Source organism: Ornithodoros turicata, chromosome 2 (genome assembly GCF_037126465.1).
Source record: "Ornithodoros turicata isolate Travis chromosome 2, ASM3712646v1, whole genome shotgun sequence".
Classification (NCBI taxonomy): Eukaryota; Metazoa; Arthropoda; class Arachnida; order Ixodida; family Argasidae; genus Ornithodoros; species Ornithodoros turicata.
This window is the reverse complement of record NC_088202.1, coordinates 91,090,669-91,112,440: the sequence shown is the minus strand read 5'-3', so window position 1 is coordinate 91,112,440 and position 21,772 is coordinate 91,090,669. Positions and strand designations below refer to the sequence as shown.

The window sequence follows — 21,772 nt, the reverse complement described above, 5'->3', positions numbered from 1 at the left end:
GTGGAATGAAAGCATTTTTAGGTGGTGATGACTCAGTGATAACGTGTTCATGGTGGTAGCCTGCGCACTAAGAGAATTCGCGCTTTCTTCCCACAAGAGCCAAAAGAAAAAAAAAGAAGAAGAAATCGGCATTGCACACAATAAAAAGGCAGCGAGTGCATGACACAGGCACAAGCGCTCAGTACCTACGTAAGGTTACCGTGCCTATCGGAGGCAATAGCAGTCGTGTGTGACTCAGAATCTTAACCACTGATTGGTTCCGGTTGTTACGGTTCAACGCAAGCCACGTTATTTGAGAGTTTTAGTGCACCGTACGCTATCGCCTTTGCTCCCGTAAGGGATAAAGGAGAAAGATATGGAAGGTGGGATGACGTTGGTCACAGAGTTGATTTTCACAATAAATAAGACAGCACTGAGAACGGATCCCTGCGGGACACCATTCTCTTGTACGAAGGGGCGGGATAGAGTGGTTCCCAGTCGCACTCTAAAGGATCTGTGCTGGAGGAAATTTGAAATGCATCTAAGAAGTCTGCCCTCCACGCCAAAAGAGTAAAGATCATGCAGAATACCATGTCGCCACGCGGTGTCATACGCTTTCTCTAAAGCAAAGAAAACGGATAAGCAATGTTGTCTTCTGACGAAGGCTTCACGGATAGTGGTTTCTAGCCGAACAAGGTGATCCATAGTGGAGCACCCTGTTCGAAAACCACATTGAAATTCAGAAAGGCAATCATTTTCTTCCAGATGATGAACCAGCCGGTTATTGACCATTCGCTCAAACGTCTTCCCAATACAACTCGTAAGGGCGATAGGTCTGTAACTGGCTGGATTCGATGCTTCCTTTCTTGGCTTGAGAAGGGGAATGACAGTCGCAGTCTTCCATAATAATGGTAACGTTCACCCTGCCCAAACGCGGTTAAAGAAAAGGAGCAACAATTTTTTTGTGTCATCAGACAAGCGGCACAGCATAGAGTAGGTTACTCTGTCTGGGCCCGGGGCAGTGGCTTTAGCAACGAATAGGGATCGCTGAAGCTCCACCATCGTGAACGGCTGATTGTATACGTACTTATCACCACCGCTCATTGGAGTTTTTCGTTTCTCAACGTTTGTTTTTACTCTAAGAAAGTCGGGACTGTAATGGGATGAATCAGAGATGCGTTCAAAGTGTTGTCCGAGCGCATTCGCCTGTTCTTGTAGGCTTCCGCACACTTGCCCGTTGACTTCTAAGAGAAGGATTGTATAACTACGGTGTTCTCCTCTGATTTTGCGAAGTCTGTCCCACACTACTTTGGGGGGGTACTGTGAGATAGAGAAGAAACGAAGTTGTGCCAAGATGACCGCTCTGCTTGTTTCCGCGTCCACCTGGCCTTGGCTCTCGCCTTTTTACACAAAAGAAGATTTCGTGATGTGGGGTACCTCCGAAATGTACCCCACGCACGATTTTGAAGTTTACGAGTTTCCTTGCACTCGCTGTTCCACCATGGCTTCGGTCGTTTCGGTAGACGACCGGAAGTCTGGGGAATGGATTGTGTTGCTGCATCGAGGATGACATTGGTAATTACATTGTTGGCCTCTTCAACCGTCATCCTGTCCAACGACAGGTCACATTTTTTTAGAGAAAGCATTCCAGTCAGCATGTTGGAGCTTCCATCTAGGGGGGCATGCTGTCAGACTACTGACTGCACACATATATTTCAGGATCACTGGAAAGTGATCACTCCCAAGTGGGTTTTCCTCCACGCTCCATTCCATATATTGATACAGACATGGACTGCAAAGTCATAAATCTAAGACAGAGAAAGACTGACTTGAACAGTGGACGTACGTAGGTGCTCCTGTATTTAAAAGACAGATGGAGGTTGATAACAAGACCCTTTCCAACATTTTCCCTCGGCCGTCGGTTCTTGTACTGCCCCAAAAGGGATGTGGGCATTAAAGTCGCGTAAGAGTATAAATGGAATTGGAAGTGTGCTGATTAAGTGTTCTACATCCTTCTGTGCAAAACTTCCTGATGGTGGCAAGGAGACCGAGCAGATGGTGACAATTCTGTCCAGACACATCTGCACGGCTACGGCTTCCAAGTCTGTAACCAAGTGGACTTCTTTGGACGGAACAGTTCCTCGTGTGACGATAGCCACGCCACTTGATGCGCGAGTGGCGTCTGTTCGATCTCTTCGAAATACATTGTGTCTACGAATTGGATTTGGTGTGTGTGTGTGTGTTTAAATATGTTTCTTGGAGGCAGAAACATGCTGCATTGTACTTGTCGAAGAGATCGTTAATGTCGTCTAAGTTAGAAAGTAAACCACGGCAGTTCCACTGGAGGAAGTCGTTCATAACGGTCACACTAAAAAGGAGGAAAAGAAAGCGCAGCACTTGGTGACACCTACTAGAAAAGACTTGTACCACTTAGGGGTCGCTTTCTCTAAGCGACCGGAGGGGGGTTGCACCCTTCGCGGGGGTAGTTTCTCTTGGTCATTCCCTTTGAAACCCTTTCCTCGTCCTTTTTCCCGTTTTTCCTTCCCTTGTGAAGGAATGCTGGGGAGGGTCGACGATGACTTCTGCGAAATGCAGTCGTCATCGTCGACCTCCATACTTTGGGTGCCTTTTTGGGAAGGGGTTTTTCCGACCCCGTCCCAAACTGGCTGTGTGCCATCGACCTTAGAGGAGGCCGTGGCTGTTTCTTTGAGGCCAGTTGAACAGCTGGCCTCCGTCACGGCAGAAGACACCGGAGTGTCTCCAGCCTTCTGAGGTTGGGGAGTGTATAGTGGGGACTCGGAACCCGAAGAACAGGTCTGTGTCTCCACGGACTTCCTCGGTGGCGCCACTCCCCTACGCACCACGTCGGAAAAACTTCCTTTCTTTGTGAACTCGAGCTGTGCTCGTGCTGCTTTGTAGTTTAAGTTCCATCTTCTTTCCATCGTGGGCAGGACCGAGAATAGACCGTGCCCCCCCTCCCCTCACAGTTAGCACAGTGGAAGTCTTTTGTGCACGACTCAGGAGTATGTTCTTTGCCAGCACATCTGGGACACACCAACTGTCCTCGACAGACTTGGGAGCTGTGCCCAAACCGCTGGCATTTGAAACAGCGACGAGGATTTGGAATAAATGGCCCGACATGGCAACTGACATAACCGGCTTTGATAGTTGAAGGAAGTGTGTGCAGCTTAAACGACAGGATGATATGCTTGGTCGGGATCTCCTTGCCATCTCTCCGCATAATTATACGTTTGGCAGAGACGACGCCTTGCTCTCTCAAGCCCTCTTCGATTTCAGTTTCGCTGCACTCGATTAACTCTTCTTCGGAAATTACTCCCTTAACGGTGTTCAGTGTTCGGTGTGTTGTAACTGAGATAGGTACCTCCCCGATGTTCTTTAATGTTTGCAGTGCTATACTTTGTTCTTTGTTGTTGACCTCCACCTGAATCCTGAGCTGAGTTTCTTGGCCTGAAAGGACTTTCCTATTTCGTGTTCGAGTGCCCTAGCAACAAGGAAAGGAGATACTTTAGACAGTTGTCTAGCCTCGTCATCGGAGTGGAGAACCAGGAACTTGGCAAACCAAGGTTCCGGACAACCTAGATCAAAGAAATTCAACATTTGTTCTTCGGTGCGGTTCCTCTTCAGGCGCCGATCGGATTTTTTTTAGCTGATTTTGTCCATAAGAAGAATGAATGGCATTCGGTGCAGATGTCCTGCCGCCCACCACCTAGCCCAACCAGGGGACAGCACACAACGCAGTAGCAGGTACCTCTGCATGATACCCAAGTGCAGCTTTCTGGAGAGTGAAAAGAACTGCCCAAGGTTGACCCTTGCCGCCAAAGAAGGTGAAAAGAGAAAGGGAGCAAGGAGGGCAGAACATAAAGAGAAAGCAATGAAAAGTGAGATGGCGACTAGCTGAATAGTCCTGACCGGGCCTTCCAGGACCACCCGTCTATGGGAAGCAGGGGCCAAAGCAGTGTGTTGTTTTCCCGGAGGGGCCCCGAAGGCTCCAAACCAACCTCCGAGTCCACTCATCTGCCAGGATCCCCCTTTCCCCAGACACGGGAAAGCCACGCACAGCTATACGTGGGGGTCTCCCTCCTGCGGCGACCCAACCGTGAGTGCAGGAGGGGGCTACTGCGGCTGCTGCCGGGCGACGGGGTCGCCAAGTTCCCGACGCCGGGGCATGGCGAAACTACATCAGTGGCGCTGGGGCTAGGTGCGAGTGTGAAGGTCGTGTATTATAGAGATGGTCGTGCTCCGACTATAAACCCAATCGTGGAGGATACAGCCTGTTTGTAAGATAACGGCCTATGTACGTGCCCTCCTTTCGGCTATTTGCCCGTCGGTATTCGCAGAATGAGTTGTGATATCGAGCAGCTTGTTCGAAGGCAGGCAGAGTGGAGGCTTTATGATAGGTCGAAGTCGAGTTGTCGCGAACCCCAGCTCGGAAAGTAGCGGTAGCGGTACCGCAAATTTGTGACGGAAGTACTTCTTTCGTTACCAGTTCAAAAAAGCAGCGCGATCTCTACTCCGCTACCGAAAAAAGTAACGGATACGGTAGCGCCGCTACTAGTAACGGCGCTACGTACAACACTGTTTAGAAATCGCTTTGCACTGATCCAACAAGGCCACAGAGCCAAAACTTTTTGCATGATCATTCGTTGCCACTGGAATGCTCCCTTCCATAGCTCTTTAATGTTTTCATGCGGAGAGTGTTATATAAGCCATAGTGGTCGACGCGTTGCTCAAAGAATACGAGAGCATTAACGGGCTATGGAAGGGAAACAGACCAGTGGTAACGAATGATGATGTAAAATGTTTTGGCTCTGTGGCCTTGTTGGATCAATGCGAAGTGATGTATAAATCGAAACGTTCCTTCAGCAGGAGGAAAATTGTGGAAGCGACACACATTCGACAGACAGGAAATATTTCCTAAAACGAAGACATGTCCTTGAGTCTGAGGAGCACGGTGAGAAACAAGAAAACAACAGAACAAACTGACGAACGGGCGTCCCTTCCATATCTCTTACCGATGATTGGGTGTATTCCTTACTGACTGACCCGGGTAGATACGCGTTTGTTCAGTGTAAACAATGTTCCCAAGTAGAGGGAGAGGGTAGCATTTGAAGTTGTATTTAGGCTTCCGCTTTGTCTTTTTAATAAATCTGCTGGTAGTGAGTGCGTGTCCCCGACTTAGCCTTCACTGTTTGTGTTCTACTATGCACTGTGTTCCCCTTTTCCTATGATACGTTCAATGCACGTACTTACCGAAAGAGCTACCCTATATCGCATTGCACAGTTGTAAATCTTGATACATCACCTGACTGCAGTTTTTCTTCATTCTTTTATATGAAACATTTCATAGGTTCTGTGACGATGAACGACTGCCAGACTTATCAGCAAACTTAATTCTTACGTGCGCCGCCAACCCTCAAAACCTAAATCTGTCTTCGAGAACTCGTCACCAGCCGAGAGCCTCACCTATGTGTAGACCAAATCTGGGATCGGCGTATCATACTACTTTCCATATTGAATACAACAAGTACAGATTGATTGATTGATTTTTAAAAGAAAAAAATGGAGATGTTAGTCTCGAGCCACTCGGGACTGGCTACTCCAGGACGCGTTATTAAGAAAAGAAGGGGAAACTACACAAAACTCGACGCTTTGAAGCGGAATGGAAACAGAATAAATGAGAACATCACCACCTAGCTTGGCACCAAAAGCGAAATCTCAATGCACAAAAACAAAGAGCGTCACAATGTATCAGAGAGGTCCGTCGAGACGAGAAATTGCACAAGGGCGCGCATGGCAGGTAGGATTTGATTTGCTGGGCAGCACCCAAGAACCTTTTCGGTGGAGTATGGCCGATAGTATAGAAATATTGCTTCATATCGTCCTTTCTGCACTGGAGCATACAGGACCACAGTTTTCGAGACGAATTCCCCCTACCATAATTACCAATTTATTTGTTGTTGTTCAGTGGCGTAGCCAGACCTCCAAGGTAGGGGGGGCTCGATACGAACCCCCCCCCCCCCCCACTGATCCTGTGTCGACAACAAACATATACTTGTGCACACTGCAAACTGAGGATTAAAAAAAGGAACGAAAATAGTTGATTTAGACGTTCACAGTACGATTACATGTATAGGCTGTCATGACCAATAACGTGGTGTCACGAGATTGGAAGTATTTTGAAAAGCTCATACTTTGAAAACCATTCAAGAGTGCTTCTTAGATAGACGCCATGAACTGCAAGAACTTTCGCGATCGTCACAGTGGTCCGCCCCCACATATATTATGTTCTCGGATTTGCACGATTTGTGTGGGTCGGTCCGCGGCAGGCAGGGGGGCTCGAGCCCCCCCTAGCCCCCCCGTGGCTACGCCACTGTTGTTGTTATTGTACCGTTTGCCAGCGACATTTTCAATGTGCAAAAACATGTGTAGATTCCTTGCGCGAACGCATTTAGCCTGAGTTTCGCGCAGGGTACATGTATTGCAGCTGCAACACCACGAGACCTAGTCCATTATTCCTACCTAGTTACATCTTGCTGAGTGTGATTATTTGGCAACGTACTTGGCGGGGCTTGGATATCATTACAAAATAACGAACAGTAAAGTAACTAATAACTAATAAATAAAGTGATCGAAATCCCCGTTGCAAACTAAACTACTGCAAATAAATGTTATCCGACCATAAAATGCGCAGTCGCGCGCGGGAAACTGCCAACGGCAAACTAAGACTAACCTGGACATAGAAATTCAAACACCGAACTTGGACTACCCTAATAATAAACTAAACATGCTGCTCCGTCGTGTCCGCCCTGATAAGCCTAACGGTTGCTAAAATGTGGCCTTCGTTCGCTAAAACGACTTGTATACATCGAAAACCAGTGAATTTGAGTGGTTAAATAGTAATGTCGAGTTTTTAAACATTGCACTGCATATAATCTTACAAAGCAAGCGAGCATTATCCTTGATTTTCCTTGTTTCCAGAAAGTGAATTTCGAGATTGGGGATTTCGCAACCGGGAATATCGAGGTCCTCCCGTTGATACCAGCTCACTTGTGTAGTGTCCACTTGATATGATCAAACTCATTTCCGCAATTACAGATGTCGTCCACTATGCAGCTGGTCTGCGTTTATGTCATTTTACTGAAACGCACCCCCATGGAAAAGGCAAGGGTAGGCCTCACCTAACGCCCCACCGTCTTTGCCGCCGCCAGTTTTTCACTTTTACTGAAATTCCATAGTGAATCTTAACTGTGTCACCCATACGTGGCGCTCCAGTAGCCCACGGATGACAAAGAAAGAAAGAGTGGAGGTTACTTTGAACTACGGGATGTGCACGCATAGAACATGGTTCACACATAACGGCACAAGGTGGAAAGTGTTGCGGTATGTTTGGGTCTCCTCGGTTAAAGATAACCATTATTCTAATGTTCTCTCAGCCGTTTTGCAAACATAGCCTGAACTTCAGGACATAAGTACACGCATAACGAGCATTGGAGCCATGCCAACAGTGAGCGAATGTAAAGAAGTAGGTGTTCACTAAAGTCAAGTAGTGGGTGGTTTTGGAGGTAGACGATACCACAATTGAACGCGCATCCATATTTGCTCGATTATTTTTTCTTTCTTTTTTCTCATCGATGACGATACGGGGACAGGGCATTTCAACGTCAAAAAAGTACTTCAGTTACAATTATTATAGTGTGCGTTCCGAAAAAATAACTCAGTACTTTTGGTTACTTTATATCATGAGAGTGACTGCCATTTGATTCATGATTCATAAAACTAATCTAAATTATTATTCTTTCAGCTTTCTCTATGTTTTATTAATTACATACACGTACCCGATGCGCACTACAAAAAATATAACGCTAAGACCACTTGAGTGTGTGGGTTGTGACGGCGTAATGAATGACACAGACAGAGACGCCACGCATCTGCACTTGTCTGTGTCTATCGTTCGTGTCTGCGTTCGTTCATTACGTCCAGATAGAAAAACGTATTTGCTCAGAGAGCAAACTGGATAGACACAGACTTATTAGCACAAATTAGACAATGAAATATAACGTATCAACTAATCATAGCTTTTCTAGTCATTGTGGTAGTACTCTGAAAAATACTCTGAAAGTTTCTACTTTCTTAGTTAGTTAGGAGAAAGTAATCTACTTCTCAACACTACACTTTAGGGGAGAAATTGAATGCTGGACAGCACTTCTTTTAATTGAGAAATTGAGAGATCTAGGTCTGGCATTATTAGCTCGACTGTGTAATTCAGTTACAAATACAAATCCCTACACAAAAATGTCTGTAATATTTCACTAAGCGTACGTACAAAAGTGTCTAAATATTCATACAGTTACTTAGTTTCTTAACAACGCTGCATGAGAAGCTTTTTACGCCGAGTTCAGGAGACCGCATCCCTTCAAATAGCTGCATGAAAATCGGGCAGCTGGATGCGATAGAGACAGCCCACCAGTCATGCACTGATGAACTTGTGAACATCCTGCATCAGCAGGGCTTATTAGACCATAATATCGGAAAGGATGTGTACGACAACCTGGACGAATTTGCAGAGGGGAGAGGAACAGGGGAGAGTTCATCCTCGATACGCCACGTGGTGGCTTCCGGGTCAACTAATCTGGTTTGTCCCTACACCTTGCTCATGTGAAATTGTGGCTCTATTTTATTTGGTAAGGCGCAGGTATGGCATGGTAGCCCAGTTCATAAAGCGCAGAGCTCTTGGTAAATCTCAATTAAATACGCGCTTACAATGAAAACAACTAAAATCTCAATCAATGCCTCAATATCTCAAATGATGCATAGAAAAACAGGAGCTTACATGGACGATATCGGCTCGCTCGAGGTTCGTTGTTTTCTCATTTTAGTAATAAGTTGAAAGTGTAGTGCACTCACTGTTGCCTAGCCTAAAGCGTTCTTCAGTTGCGTTTTCTTTTCGTTGCTTTGACGACGGCAAAAGATATGCCTAAGGATACTCTCAGATAGATGAATTTACATAAGAATAACACCAATATGTGTTGAGTTACATTTGGGAACAAGTAATGGCGTGAGGATGTAGTGCTTGTAACTTGAATTTTCAAGGTCATGTGTGTTGGACTTGAGGTTTAGATAAGGTTATGAAAGCCAAGTGCATGACGCATAAGGTTCGGCGACATGGAGTGCATAGTTGCATAGTGCATAGTGTAGTTGATCACAAGACGAATGACGTCGAAAACAAGTACCCTTGAACACAGGAAAATTGCCTTTGTGAGACCTTTTACTTTTTGCACATAATCCGGGCGCGCACTGTAGAGCACTCGCAATGACAACGTCACGCAACATAGTTGTTACAAACCTTCGATTGACATCCCACGCCACTGAACGTTCTCGGAACCTTCGCCGCCAGGAAAAAAGCTCTGCTGACAAATTCTTCAAGAGTAGTTTTCGGTAATACTGCATTGAAGACACGTGCTTGACATTCCACTCTCAGCATTCCAATATAACAGAAAGAAAAAGCCCCTGCCATGTACCCATAGCTCTCTCCTTCCTTCCTTCTTCCCAGCAAAACCGATGCCACCGTTCTTCGCCCACGCGGCGAACTCACCGTCCAAAAATTGCGGCTACACCCCTCGCCGCCTACCTACCTACTTTCCCACCTGTCCGGCCAACTCCGCCAAATGATTCCCTTCGCCCTCCCTACCTTTCGCTTCCCCAGTCTTCCCAATCACAAACGGAGCGCACCTAACACGTCACAATTCACGTGGCCGCCACGAATCCAATAAGAGGCGGAAGCGGCGATACGTCACGTCGAAGCCCGCTAAAGCGCGCTAAGAAACGGACCGCAAGTTGATTCTGGGGTTGCTAGTCACTTTCCGCTGCCACAGGTTTCAGTTTGCCCGTGACCGGCGCCCCGAGTTGTGTGTTTGTTCGCCGGACAGAAAAGGGAGCACGCTGGAAAACGCCAGACACGCTGGTTTGTGGAAGGCAAAACTGTGTTGTCGCCTGTTCTTTTAGAGGGAAAGAAAAAGCGGAATTTCACATCAAACTTTTCTCACTTCGAGTTCACTGTGCCGTGGAGGCTTTCTTCATCTCCGCAGCAATGAGGATGGTCAACTATTCTTGCTGTCAACTGCTCGTGTTACTGACTTTTACCTGTCTTCTAGTGGTGACAGGTGAGTTCTTGTGCATGTCGCCTGATATCATACGACTTTCCTCGTTTCTTTTTTCTGTTAATCTATTTAACCCAGCCAGCGTTGGAAGAAACCTTCAAAGCCACCTTTCATGACGCGAAAAGTCGATCACGGCAAAGTGGCATTTTATATAAAGAAGGGTCTGCGCGGCGCGGTGCTGACATATCGGCAGCAGCTTAAAACGCGAGCGATCAACTATTACCACTTGAATGTAAGGCACTCATCGAGGAACCGTGAAGCATATTTCTCGAGTAGGTCAGTGATACGGCACCAACCTTATGAGTAATGTGGTGTAGTATGTGCAACAATGTCTACTAAACGTAGCGACAATCCAGACCATCTGGAAACAGTCTGACGTCGGTGTAACATTCATAATCAAGACTGAGTAGCAAAACAAGCGTACATGGAGACATTTAACTGCGTGCATTATCAGACAGCAGAGGCGATGTGCGACGGTCTGGCATTACGGTTCACAGATGATGGTAAGTGTACTTTCGTAACAATATTTGCGCACTAGCAGTTTTGGTACATAGGATGTTACGTAATTTGTGTAGTACTAGTATATTAAGAGATGAAAGGTCGAACGGCTACGAAGCGATATGACTACAAAATCAATTAGATGTGGACAACAGAAGTAGGGAGAGCAATAAGAAAGGATAGTCATCAAAAAGATTTAACACTGATTAAGGGTTAAACTGTACATAAAAGGGTATTCATACATTTGGAACAAAGAACTACGTACACAATGAAAGCGACATACCGTAGGGGCCGTGAGCTCAACCGGGATTTTTTATTTTTTTTCACCGTTATTGAAATAGTTTAAAATCAATGAACCAAACTTTCTAGCTGTTATGTCATCATTCATCTAGCTGTTCTGTCAAAATTTCAAGTGGTTGTTTCTGTCATCTTTATGTAGGGTGTGGTTTCCTGCGACTTAAGTTATATTCGCCTACGACTTTTTGAGATATTCTAGCACTATCCCAGGCATGGTTAGAATGTTCAATGGTGTAACATGTATATCACTTGCAAGGCAGCATTACCATGGCGCACACGCGTTCACAATTTACTACATAATTTGAAAACTGCATGATAAAAATTTTTGTTATACTTACATCAGTGCTTTTGCAATGACATTGTTGAAGTTGTCCCCGTATTCTCGAATAAGCCAGGGGACAACATAAATTGCATTTTGCATTTCGTTTACCTCCTCGTCTTTTTTTTTTTTTTTTGACAGCTCGAGAAAGCAATCTCAGCTCTCAACAAGCATTGGCGCTTCGAAAAACAGGTTCTTAACAATCTATCGCTAGATATTTCTCAAGTGTCACTGTACTCTGAAACAGATGAGCCCAGCCCAATCTTTTAATGTAGTACCGCCTTGTGTAGTAGCCTAACTGCTCTTTGATCTAATAATGAATAATTAAGCGGCCATGCATCCGGGAAAGTCTGCCTTTTTCAGCATAACTCTTTGCGACGTTGTCGGTTACTGTTACAGACTAATACACATACATCGACATAACAATATGCGATATTTTATTAGAGCAAGAGGTAAGTTCGAATTAGTCCCCCTAGAAGCATAGGCGTACCGAGAGGGGGGCAAGGGGGGGGGGGGGGCGTGCCCCCCCCTGGAGATCTGAGGTCGCTTGTGAAAATAGTGCGCTCTTTAGTCAGAGGTCGTAATGACTATTATCAGATGTCATAAAGGAACTTCTGGACACCCGCAAATTCCGCAGCGTCCGCCTCCAGAAAAAGACGTAGTAGTTGAGGGGGTTGCACGTTTCCCCCCCTTGGAAAAAATCCTGGGAATGCCCATGCCTCGAAATAGTCCCCGCTGTTTTGAACACACTTGTCCCACAGTTCCTCCCTCTTGCTAAAGCAGAACTGGATGCCTCATTTTCTGAGTGTCTTTAGCTGCGCTGTCGTGGCTGCCTCGATGTCGCGAGTTCATGCGAAACGTGTTCGTTTTATGGTCATCTTGATTTTCGGGAACAGCCAGAAATCGCACGGTGCCAAATCGGGTGAACAAGGTGGATGATGGCACACTGTGGCGTTCTTATGCGAGAGAAACTGTCGGATTACAAGCGGCGTGTAACAGGGCGTGTTGTCATGATGCAAGATGAAAGCGCCTCATCTCACCTCATCTTCAACTCTCCAGTCAAAATGTGTTGAACGGAGCCGCAAGACATGCCCAGACCTTCGGAAATTTCCAAACAGTCAGTCGCCGGTTTGATCGAATTATTTCACTGACTCTTTCAACATCTTCCTCGGTTGTTGATGTTGAGGGACGTCCCGATCTCTCTTTGTCCTCATTCGATTCACAACCATGACGAAATCGTTGAAACCATTTGTAACTTTGATGCTGACGGCTGCATCGCCATAAACAAAACTGAGCATTTCACGCGTTTCCTTAACGCTTTTTGAAGTTTGAAGCAAAACTTCATGTTTGTGTATTGTTCCTCATCCATGACCTCCGGGTTACGACACACTTCAAAAAAGCAGCTTACCGGAGCACAAAATTGACTGACTCCAGCGAGCAAGTTCAGACTTGTTACACATTTGCACTGATACACAACGCGTTGCGGTCGCACTTCGCCTCCCCAAAGCTGTTCGCGGTATCTCCGTTAGATGCCGCTCTGGAGCAACATTAACTAGGGTGCCTGAATACTAGCTCCCTCTGTGTATGCAGAGGGCGCTAGAATTGAGGCACACTGACATTAACCGTACTTTTTGATCACACCTCGTATTTTGTGATATTTGTCTTCACACCTATGCCTGTGTACGTACGCCAGGGCATCCTCTGTCCTTCTCGTTCAACGCAACAATGATAACTCCACGCACTGTTACCACGACAACTAACAAAGAAAAAGGAATAACGAAACAGCAAATACAGGCGACCTCTTTTGGTGGATTAGCTCGTAGCTTAAAAAAATCTTTCCGCTGCGGCTAAGGACCAATGGAATATGTTCTTCTTTTCCTTGTCTTTATTATCCCACGCGCTCTGTATTATTGCATACATGTGTCACTGACACATAAGATCATTTGAGCGTAAGCCCTGTGTTTCGGAAAGCACTATGTTTTCCAGACAGAGATCTGGAGGGGAATAGAAAAACGACATACAGAATTATCCGTGGAATATAAACGCCAGTAGGTCATGTTTGAAGAGGATGAGTTCATCTATATATATATATATATATATATATATGTGTGTATGTGTGTGTGTGACTTATAGGATTTCTTCGAACTCTATGTCATTAGGCAGCTCGTCACAATTAGCTGATAAAGAGGGCTCTATAGGTTACACTGGCATTTTCCCCAGAGATTTTTATCTTATCCTGAGACGCAGCACGAGGTATTATGTTTGCCCACTGCGTTTCTTGAGGCAATTTTCAAGAATCGCTCATGTGCTTAAAAGAGAAAAAGCGGGGCAAATCATGCTGCGCACGAAACATGTACAGAGATGATGTTAGGTGAAGAAACACTTTATTGCGCGTGGCTGCTTTACTTATTCGGTGTTTGAAAGCAATCTAATGCTAACAAGATAAACTAGCGCTGTGCCCTTGTACGCGACGGATGCCAAATCCGCCTATTCTGCGAAAACATGACTTGCGTTGATAGTAACGACATTTGCAGCATCGTTACAGCTGCCTCGGAGGAGTATGGAATCACACAAGAACCACAACAACAATAAATGAAGAAGTGATGATGACATGGGATGTTTCCCACGTGGTAGTCATAGGACCCTACCCCACTTCACAGTGGCTAATATGAGAGGATGAATTATGGTGAGAGCGAGTTCTGTTTAGACCTCTTCGAGGAGTGTAGAGGCTTGCATGAAAGCAAGAAGGGAGCGAAGAGCCCGGCACGGATGCGCAGGGGAGCTCCATGGGCCAAGTACTTTGGACAGGCTGAATGGTCTACGGTCGAGGAGTTCAAGTTGGCGTCGAAGTACCCAGCGTTCACACGTGTACCGCTCACAGTCCTCGAGGATATGGAGGATCGTAGCTGGGGTGCGGCAAGCTAGGCACAGCGCCGTGTTACTGTAACCCAGCTTAACACGGAACACAGGGGTGAAGGCGACGTTGAGTCGTAGACGCCGCAGAAGTGTCGTAAAGCTGCGAGGGAAGCCACCTGGCATCCTAAATGATAATGACGGGTCCACTGCATGGAGGAGCGACCATTGGGTGATGTCATGGAGCCATTGCTGGCGGGCCAAGGGTGACACCAACTCAGACAAGTAGGAGCGCCTACCTCCGTTGGAGAGGATAATGGGCACGGCTCTGGAGATGCGGTGGGCCGCAGCAGCCGTCAAATCTGCCGCTTCGTTGCCCTGAATGCACACAAGAAAACAAAGCATATATCATGTATCTTTCGGTTCATTCTTATGAAACAACGCGGCGCTTAAAATACTATTCATAGTTTCATTCAGGGTTGCGGAGTTGCCACTCCGGAGTTGAAATGATTCCGGAATCATTCCAGATTTATCAAAGCCTGGATTGGAGTTGGAATCGAATGGCGGAAACTGTCGTAGGGATGGAATGGGAATGGAATTAGGCGTTTTTTTGGCAGGAATGGAATTGGGATGGAATGGTCTGGGTGCCCAGGTGGTAGTTTTGGTTTCAACCCGGTTGTTTCTGTCCCTTTCTGCCCTGAAATAACCTTGTCTTTGTGCTTTTCCATGCTGGGTAATGTCAGTCTCCTCTAGCACGGTTACCGGTCCTTTTTCTTTTATTGATGGTGCCGCGTGTTGAGTGAGGCCAGGAGACAAAAGGCGTCAAGTCGGACCAGACTATTTTATTGACCGTTCTGGCCGGTCGCTCGAGTGGAAGAAACACTAACTAGCTCGCATCTCGCGAGCGCGAGGTGGCAGGGCAGAAAAAGGGTCATGTGGCCAGAGGCGATGGTGGTGCAGCTAGTGCTGCTACAATGGAATTAAAGGAATGGAATAGGGTTGCCAAGCCATTCCAGGGGTGGGAACTGACCATACCTTTTCATTCCGAGGAATTGAAAGGAATGAAGTTATCACAAATGTCCATTCCTCGGAAGAATAAAATTGGAATGGAATGGTTGACCCCATTCCGCAACCCTGGTTTCATTGCTTGCAGCGGCGTGTGTCCGAAATCTCCGGCGCACGTTAAAGGACCCCAAGTTGTCAAAATTACCCGCAGCCCTACCTTGTGGCAGTCTCATCGTTCGTGTAAATCAACTCCAAATTACTTAGGTTACTATTCATAGTTTCAAAGTCATGGGCCTAGAGAGGAAGAGAAAAGAAAAATGCTTCTAGCACTTTCTTCTTTATACGGCGTAAAATACAGTGAAGAAAGCAGAGATCAAACACTAAATTGTGAAATTGAGCAGTATAAAGAAAGGGTCGGAAAACGACGAGAGAACTCGCATGAGGGCTATAAATCTATGCTTTCAAAAGCATTCCATTCATTGCCTTCAATTGCATTCTAGGCATTCATTGCATTCAAAAACGACGATGTTTAACCGCCAGGTGTACGGGCGAGGGTGGGGGGGGAAGGGCGTCGAACTAGCTTGCCGTTGTTGGCCGCACTCAAGTGGCCATCGTCACGACTATAGCAAAAGAGAAGAAAAAAGAAACAAGGGGGAAAAAGGGGGGGAGAAGAGAGTTGACGAGGTGTACGGGCGAAGTTGGCCAATCTCTCTTTCTGGCTAATGGGCATTCTACATGGGGGCAGAAGAAAAGACAGTTATACGTGCGGTTGAAGACCGCATAATTGGTCTTCGGGTAAGTCGGGTAAGTCGATCGGGTCAGAACGACCCGATCGAGTTCGGCGATGACTGAACCGTGCACAGCAGATGGAGACAACGCCGGTCTACGTCCGAGTATCGGACACGTCGCTGTAAGACTTCCCGCGTTCTGGCACCCTAATCCTAATGTGTGGTTCTCACAAGTGGAATGCGATTTCAACTCGCCGGAATAATCTCGCACGTCACGAGACACTACCATGTAGTCTCTGCTTTACCACCACAGGTTGCAGTGGAAGTGGCTGACACCAAAACGGACTACACCGTACGAACTGGTCCAAGCGGCGCAAGCGTCTACAGATCTACAACACAGGGTTACGGAGTTGCCACCCCGGAGTTGGAATGATTCCGGAATGATTCCTTCTTTATACAGCCCGGAATGGAATGGAATGGAATGGCAACAACGAAATTATTACTGGAGTGGGAATGAAATCATTGTGCTTTTCCACCGGAATGGGATGGCATGGCCTGGCCTCTGTGACCCTGTGAAAGTCTGGCTCACGCACGTTTTCCCGCGCCACGAGCCCGGCTGCCGAGCTCAGCTGTTGTCTGCTACTGAAGCGATGCACGTTCGCAACGCGTTCTGGGCCCTGACTATGACAGCGCAGTGAAGTCGGTTGTCTGATACTTAATTCTAGCAGCTAATGTTTGTGCGCAGGAACATGTGACACTCGTGAACGTGACCAGCAAGACACCGGGGGTTTTGTTCAATATTTCGTAATAAATATCCTAGTAAGTTTACTTAGCACAATATTAGGTGCATTAGTGTCATTTTGATGTTAGATTGAATTGGATTGGATGGGAAAAGAAAGAAAAATATGGAGAGGTTAGTCCCGACCCAGTCAGAACTGGCTACTCCAAAACGCGTTTGTGGGTGAAACAAAAAAGAAAGAAAAAGGTGAGCTACGAAAAAGAGAAGAACAAACAAACAAACAACCAAAAACAGGAAACAGGAAAGGGGTAGAGTGGGTGTAGCAGGATAAAGCATAAAGGAAAACGTGGGAAAGGAAAGGGGGAGGCGTTAGGCGCCGAGAAACACTCACTGCACAAGGAACCCTTCTACACGTTGATCTTGTGCATTTTTGTTCCGCATGAAGTCACTTACCCGTGCACTGCTCGGCTGGCAAGTATCCGACTACATACATGTTTCAATAATATTACCTTGTTTATAATTTCCGGAATTGGAGGAAGAGAATGGGCGCTGTCAAGCCTTTCCAGGATTGGGAATTGACCGTAGCTCCCCACTCCGAGGAATGGAAGGAATGGAATTAACACACATCTCCTTTCCTCGGAATGGGAATGGGATTGGCATGGAATGGGCCACCCAATTCCGAAACCCTGCTACAGCAACTTCTGTTGGCAGAGGACCTCGGTGCCAGGTGCGCGTCGCAGTTGTTGTGACATACGAAAAACATTTTGGGAGATCGAGCAGCAAACATCGACGAACCGCTATTGAAAGAACTCCTTCTCCAGCGCCTTCCGCCGGCAGTCCGGCTGCCAACCTGTCCGTCTCTGAACTGGCATTACATACCGACCAAACCATACAGGTAGTGGTACCCACTGTTGCGACTGTAAAACAATTGGAAGCTCTTCCAATGCCTTGGTCTAGTCAAAGCAGCCCGGACGTTATAAAAGCCATGTCACCGATGTCAAACGCATGTCTGCACTTTTGGCCTCGTAATCCAACCTTGTAAAGCTATTACCTTATAAAAGTCGTCGACCCAGCACCTCAAGACCACTCCTTAGCACAGTGTACCTCTAGAATTCTGAGGGGAGGCTCCTGCGATGCATTCAAGAGCATCGATGTTTCACCGACAGGTGTATACGGACAACGTTAGGTGCGAGGAGTGCAAAATGTACGAGAGTTTCGTCTTTTATCTCGACTCGGCGGTATGCTTCAGCTGAAGAGCACACACCAATTCATTGCGCGTGCGCAACATGTTTAGAAAAATTATGTCAGCACAAACGAGCAGGCATAAAATAAGTGGAAGATACTGGAGGAACAACAACAACAACTTTATTTTTGACCTTGGAGAGTGGGGAGTTTCATCGCCACAGGCGATACTCTACCCCATTACTGGAAGAAAGAGAGGCAATCCAAAGCGATGATTGTGTTTGAACGAATTCACCTGCTTGCAACATTCCAAAAGTCGATTGTTTGCACAAAGAGACGGTCGGTGCAGTGAATCAACAGCACATTTATTCGTTCGTACAACCTTTTCTGACGTTCATGAATGTTCAAAATACCTCCTTTTGCATTCACTACGAACAAAATTTGTAGCGCGTACTCGCAAGGTCAACATCGTGCATTCTGCTCCGTGCGTCGTTGTATGCTCGCAACGGGATGAAAAATTTGTCCTATTGTATCTCATTCACTTACAATGAGACGGGGGAAACTCAATGTTTTACACCCTTACTCGTTAACGTTCAATATATTCTTCCTGAATTCGTTACACTATAACGTTAACGTTGACGTTGAAACATTTGTCCCGTAAGCATACCCACACTTAAGATGAAAGGAGCGTCACTCAAGATTTGCTTCCCTTACTCTTCCGCGTCCAATCCCGTACTCGTTCTTCCTGCGTTGTTTCAACTATAACATTTATCACTAAACTATACATGCTTAGCTTTTAACGCCAGAAGAACAGATCAGGTCCGAACAGTTTTCGCTAAACGCTGAACCTGAATCACAAAGGAGACAAAGGAGATAGAGTTTCCAATACCTACTATAAAGCAGTGCTGGTTGTCCTGCAACTCAATCAGAGCCTTACCCCATTTCGAAGGTTCTTCCTTGTTTTCTTGCCTGTGATCTTCGTGTGAACCACAGTTTCCATTTAGTTTGCACAGAACTTAAAGAAACTCAAGGCGGACCTCCTGAAACGGAACGAAGGTTTTATGAATAATGTTACTTACCTTGTATACAGTCCAACTTGTCAATGTGTATGCGCTTGCGCATACATCCACACAGACGGCAAAAACAGACAACAACCGTGTACTTAGATGATGCTTGCCTGCTTTATTCCCCATTCTGAAAACTGATTTATTCTCACCGATTTCTACGACATGCCGGAGTCATGGGAGCACAGACATGTCGCGATGTCCCGTTTGTTGCGCCACGCTTCCTGTACTTGCCAGACATGGAACAACCTTCAGAAACATGAAAAAAAAAAACAGAAAAGAAAACTACGGCATGCCGAGGAATGCGGCAGAATATAATAGATTACACAGCACATTTCTTGAACACCGTTTCTTCCAGTCGCGTACCTCAGCTGAAGTAAACGTTAGATACATATAGGGACCTTCACCACGAGGTGCAAGGACCGCTCAACTAATCTGGCTCAGAAAATAATATACCGGAGTAGCGGAGCTCCTTGACTGTTCGTTCGCGCATCCTCAAGCCTGATCGAACGCACAATTACGGCTTCCAAATTTATGGTTCAACAGACACACACACATTTAAGGATGAGCAGGCTCAGTGTTGAATAAAAATACAACCAGGACGTATCCGTACATTTACATGTATAATATTACATAAGGTTATAAATCGCAGCAAAATCGAATTTGAAAGCACGAAATTGATCATGCGGTATGTAGCTTCGTGCGGCGAAGATCATATTACCGACGGTGTAGCAGTCAACTGTAAATTTAATGCGTGTTAGCTCATTCGCAGGTACTATAATTCGTATCACTTAGAAGGGAACTGGACGTAATTGGGTATGATTACTTTTCTGAAGGCACAATTTTTGCATATTTCCCTATACAAGAAAGCGAAAATGTGTAAAATAGCATGACGTTAGTCGTTTATCAGTACAGCTCACAGGGCAAAGAAATCGCTTAATAAGCGGTCTTTTTGTTTTTTTCCTCGTTTGTCCTTTACTTTTTCTCTCACGTTCGTGCGGAAACAGGGGGGGGGGGGGGTATGTATAAGTTTAATGAACAGGAGGTGGCGTCCACGCAGGGAGAGGTCAGCCAGACCTATGCCGGCTTGCTACGCCCTGGTGGAACAAAAAAAAAATATATATAGGAAACAGGGTTACCAGGTCAAGTAGTCAATTTCCCGTGTTTATGGCCAAACCGATTACTAAGATCATAAGTTCGAGTTCTTGAGCCACACAATATTTAAAAAATTGCCCAGGGTCGTGTCGACATATTCTAAGTTCAACGCGAAACATTACCAAAGGATAATGCATGGTGATGATGGTGGTGGTGGTAATAGAACTGCTTGCCGTAGTCGGTCACGCTCAGGCGCACAACGTCACAACTATCGCAGGGGGGGGGGGGGGGGGGTTCGTGCCTCCTGGGCCGACTTCACACAGAACGATGCCGACATTCGTCTTAAAGAGAATAATACAGGGGGGGGGGGGGTTAATGACAGAATCGGCTCGCCGTTGTTGGCCACACAGAGGTGGGTTGCGTCACGACTATAGCAAAAAAAAAATTAAAAAATAAACGGATGAAGGGTGGAGATGCGTAGAGGGTGCGTGAGCCCGTTGGGGAGTGCAATGAGCTAGAGTGGTCCTTGGGCAAGACCAGCCTCCTGAAGAAAGAGAACAATGTTTCTTTCTTTAACGGAACGTTCGGCATAAGAAGCACCGGGGTAGGAGACGTCCGCTAGCGTGCCAGTGCCAGAGTTGTACGTAACTCGTCACCCAGTCACCAGTTACTTGTTTTGGTAACGAAATAACGACCTAGTTACTTTCCTAAAAATTGTAACTACTAACGTATTCGCTTACAAAAATCGGTAACTCGTTACTCACGTTACTCGTTCCTTCGTTTCTGCTCGGCTTGAACCTGGACGACATGGTAAATTACTGTGGAAATTCCCAAAACTCCGTGCGCTTCTAACACGAGGTGACCTGACCTGGATGTTCTGCGCCTGGGGGCCTCTGGTCGACAGTCATTCTTTTGTTGAGTCCTAAGGTGACCAGCATGACGAATGCCGAAACGCGTTCCAATCAAGTCATTGACCATGAAAGCATTCTTGGAAAACGACCCTGTATTTTTTTTTTTTTTTTGCGTGTTGTCTTCTAGCTGCTACCAGGGATGGGCATAAATACATTTTTTGAGTATTTAAATATAAATACAAAATACTTTGTTGGTAGGGGTATTTAAATACTCTTCAGAAATAGTTTTCAACTTGAGTATTTAAATACAAAATATAAATACGGTATTTAAATGCCGTAACTACGACCATAAATACTGTGAGGAAGATGTTATCTGGAATTACAGAAATAACGATGATCATAAGGACAAATCAGCAAGGAAGAATAGCATTTATTTGTTAGATTATCATGGCGATTTTAATATTAGAAATTTCCCGAAGACTGCTTCTTTTAGGCGTCTTCTGTTCGGCCGTACAATCAGATTCGCAAAGAAGAACAGCATCTCCACAGGTGCCGATGAACAAATGCTTGTATTAAATTTGACGAAGATGCTTCGTAGAACAATGTAATCGGGTAGTCACGACCGTTGTCCGCAACAACAGTGAAAAACTCGCCTATCTAAAATGGTTTGTCGATTGCGCATGCTAGCGCTAACCCGGCATAATTGCGCCCCAAACTCGCCCTTCTTCCCGAAAGGTCAAATGCAGGGCAACTTTAAGATATGAGTTAGTATATTCTGTATTTATGAGTATTTATAAAGTATTTACAAGAATAAATACCCGAAAATTGGTATTTAAATATAATTATAAATACATTTTTCGAGTCTGTATTTAAATACAAAATATAAATACATGTATTTATATTTTAAATAGTATTTTAATTACAGTGTATTTAAATACTGCCCATCCCTGGCTGCTACCAATGGATATACTACAGTAACTAAAC

At 45.7% G+C, this 21,772-nt stretch overlaps 1 protein-coding gene across 1 annotated transcript in view; it reads left to right on the top strand.

Annotated features, from left to right (window-relative positions):
- Positions 1 to 9,834: 9,834 nt before the first annotated feature.
- LOC135383837 (uncharacterized) overlaps positions 9,835 to 21,772 on the top strand; it is a 164,990-nt gene continuing 153,052 nt past the window's right edge. Inside the window, exon 1 of the mRNA XM_064613145.1 lies at positions 9,835 to 10,160. Within this exon, the coding sequence (XP_064469215.1) occupies positions 10,088 to 10,160 (73 nt within the window). The 5' untranslated portion in view covers positions 9,835 to 10,087. The remainder of the gene's footprint in view (positions 10,161 to 21,772) is intronic.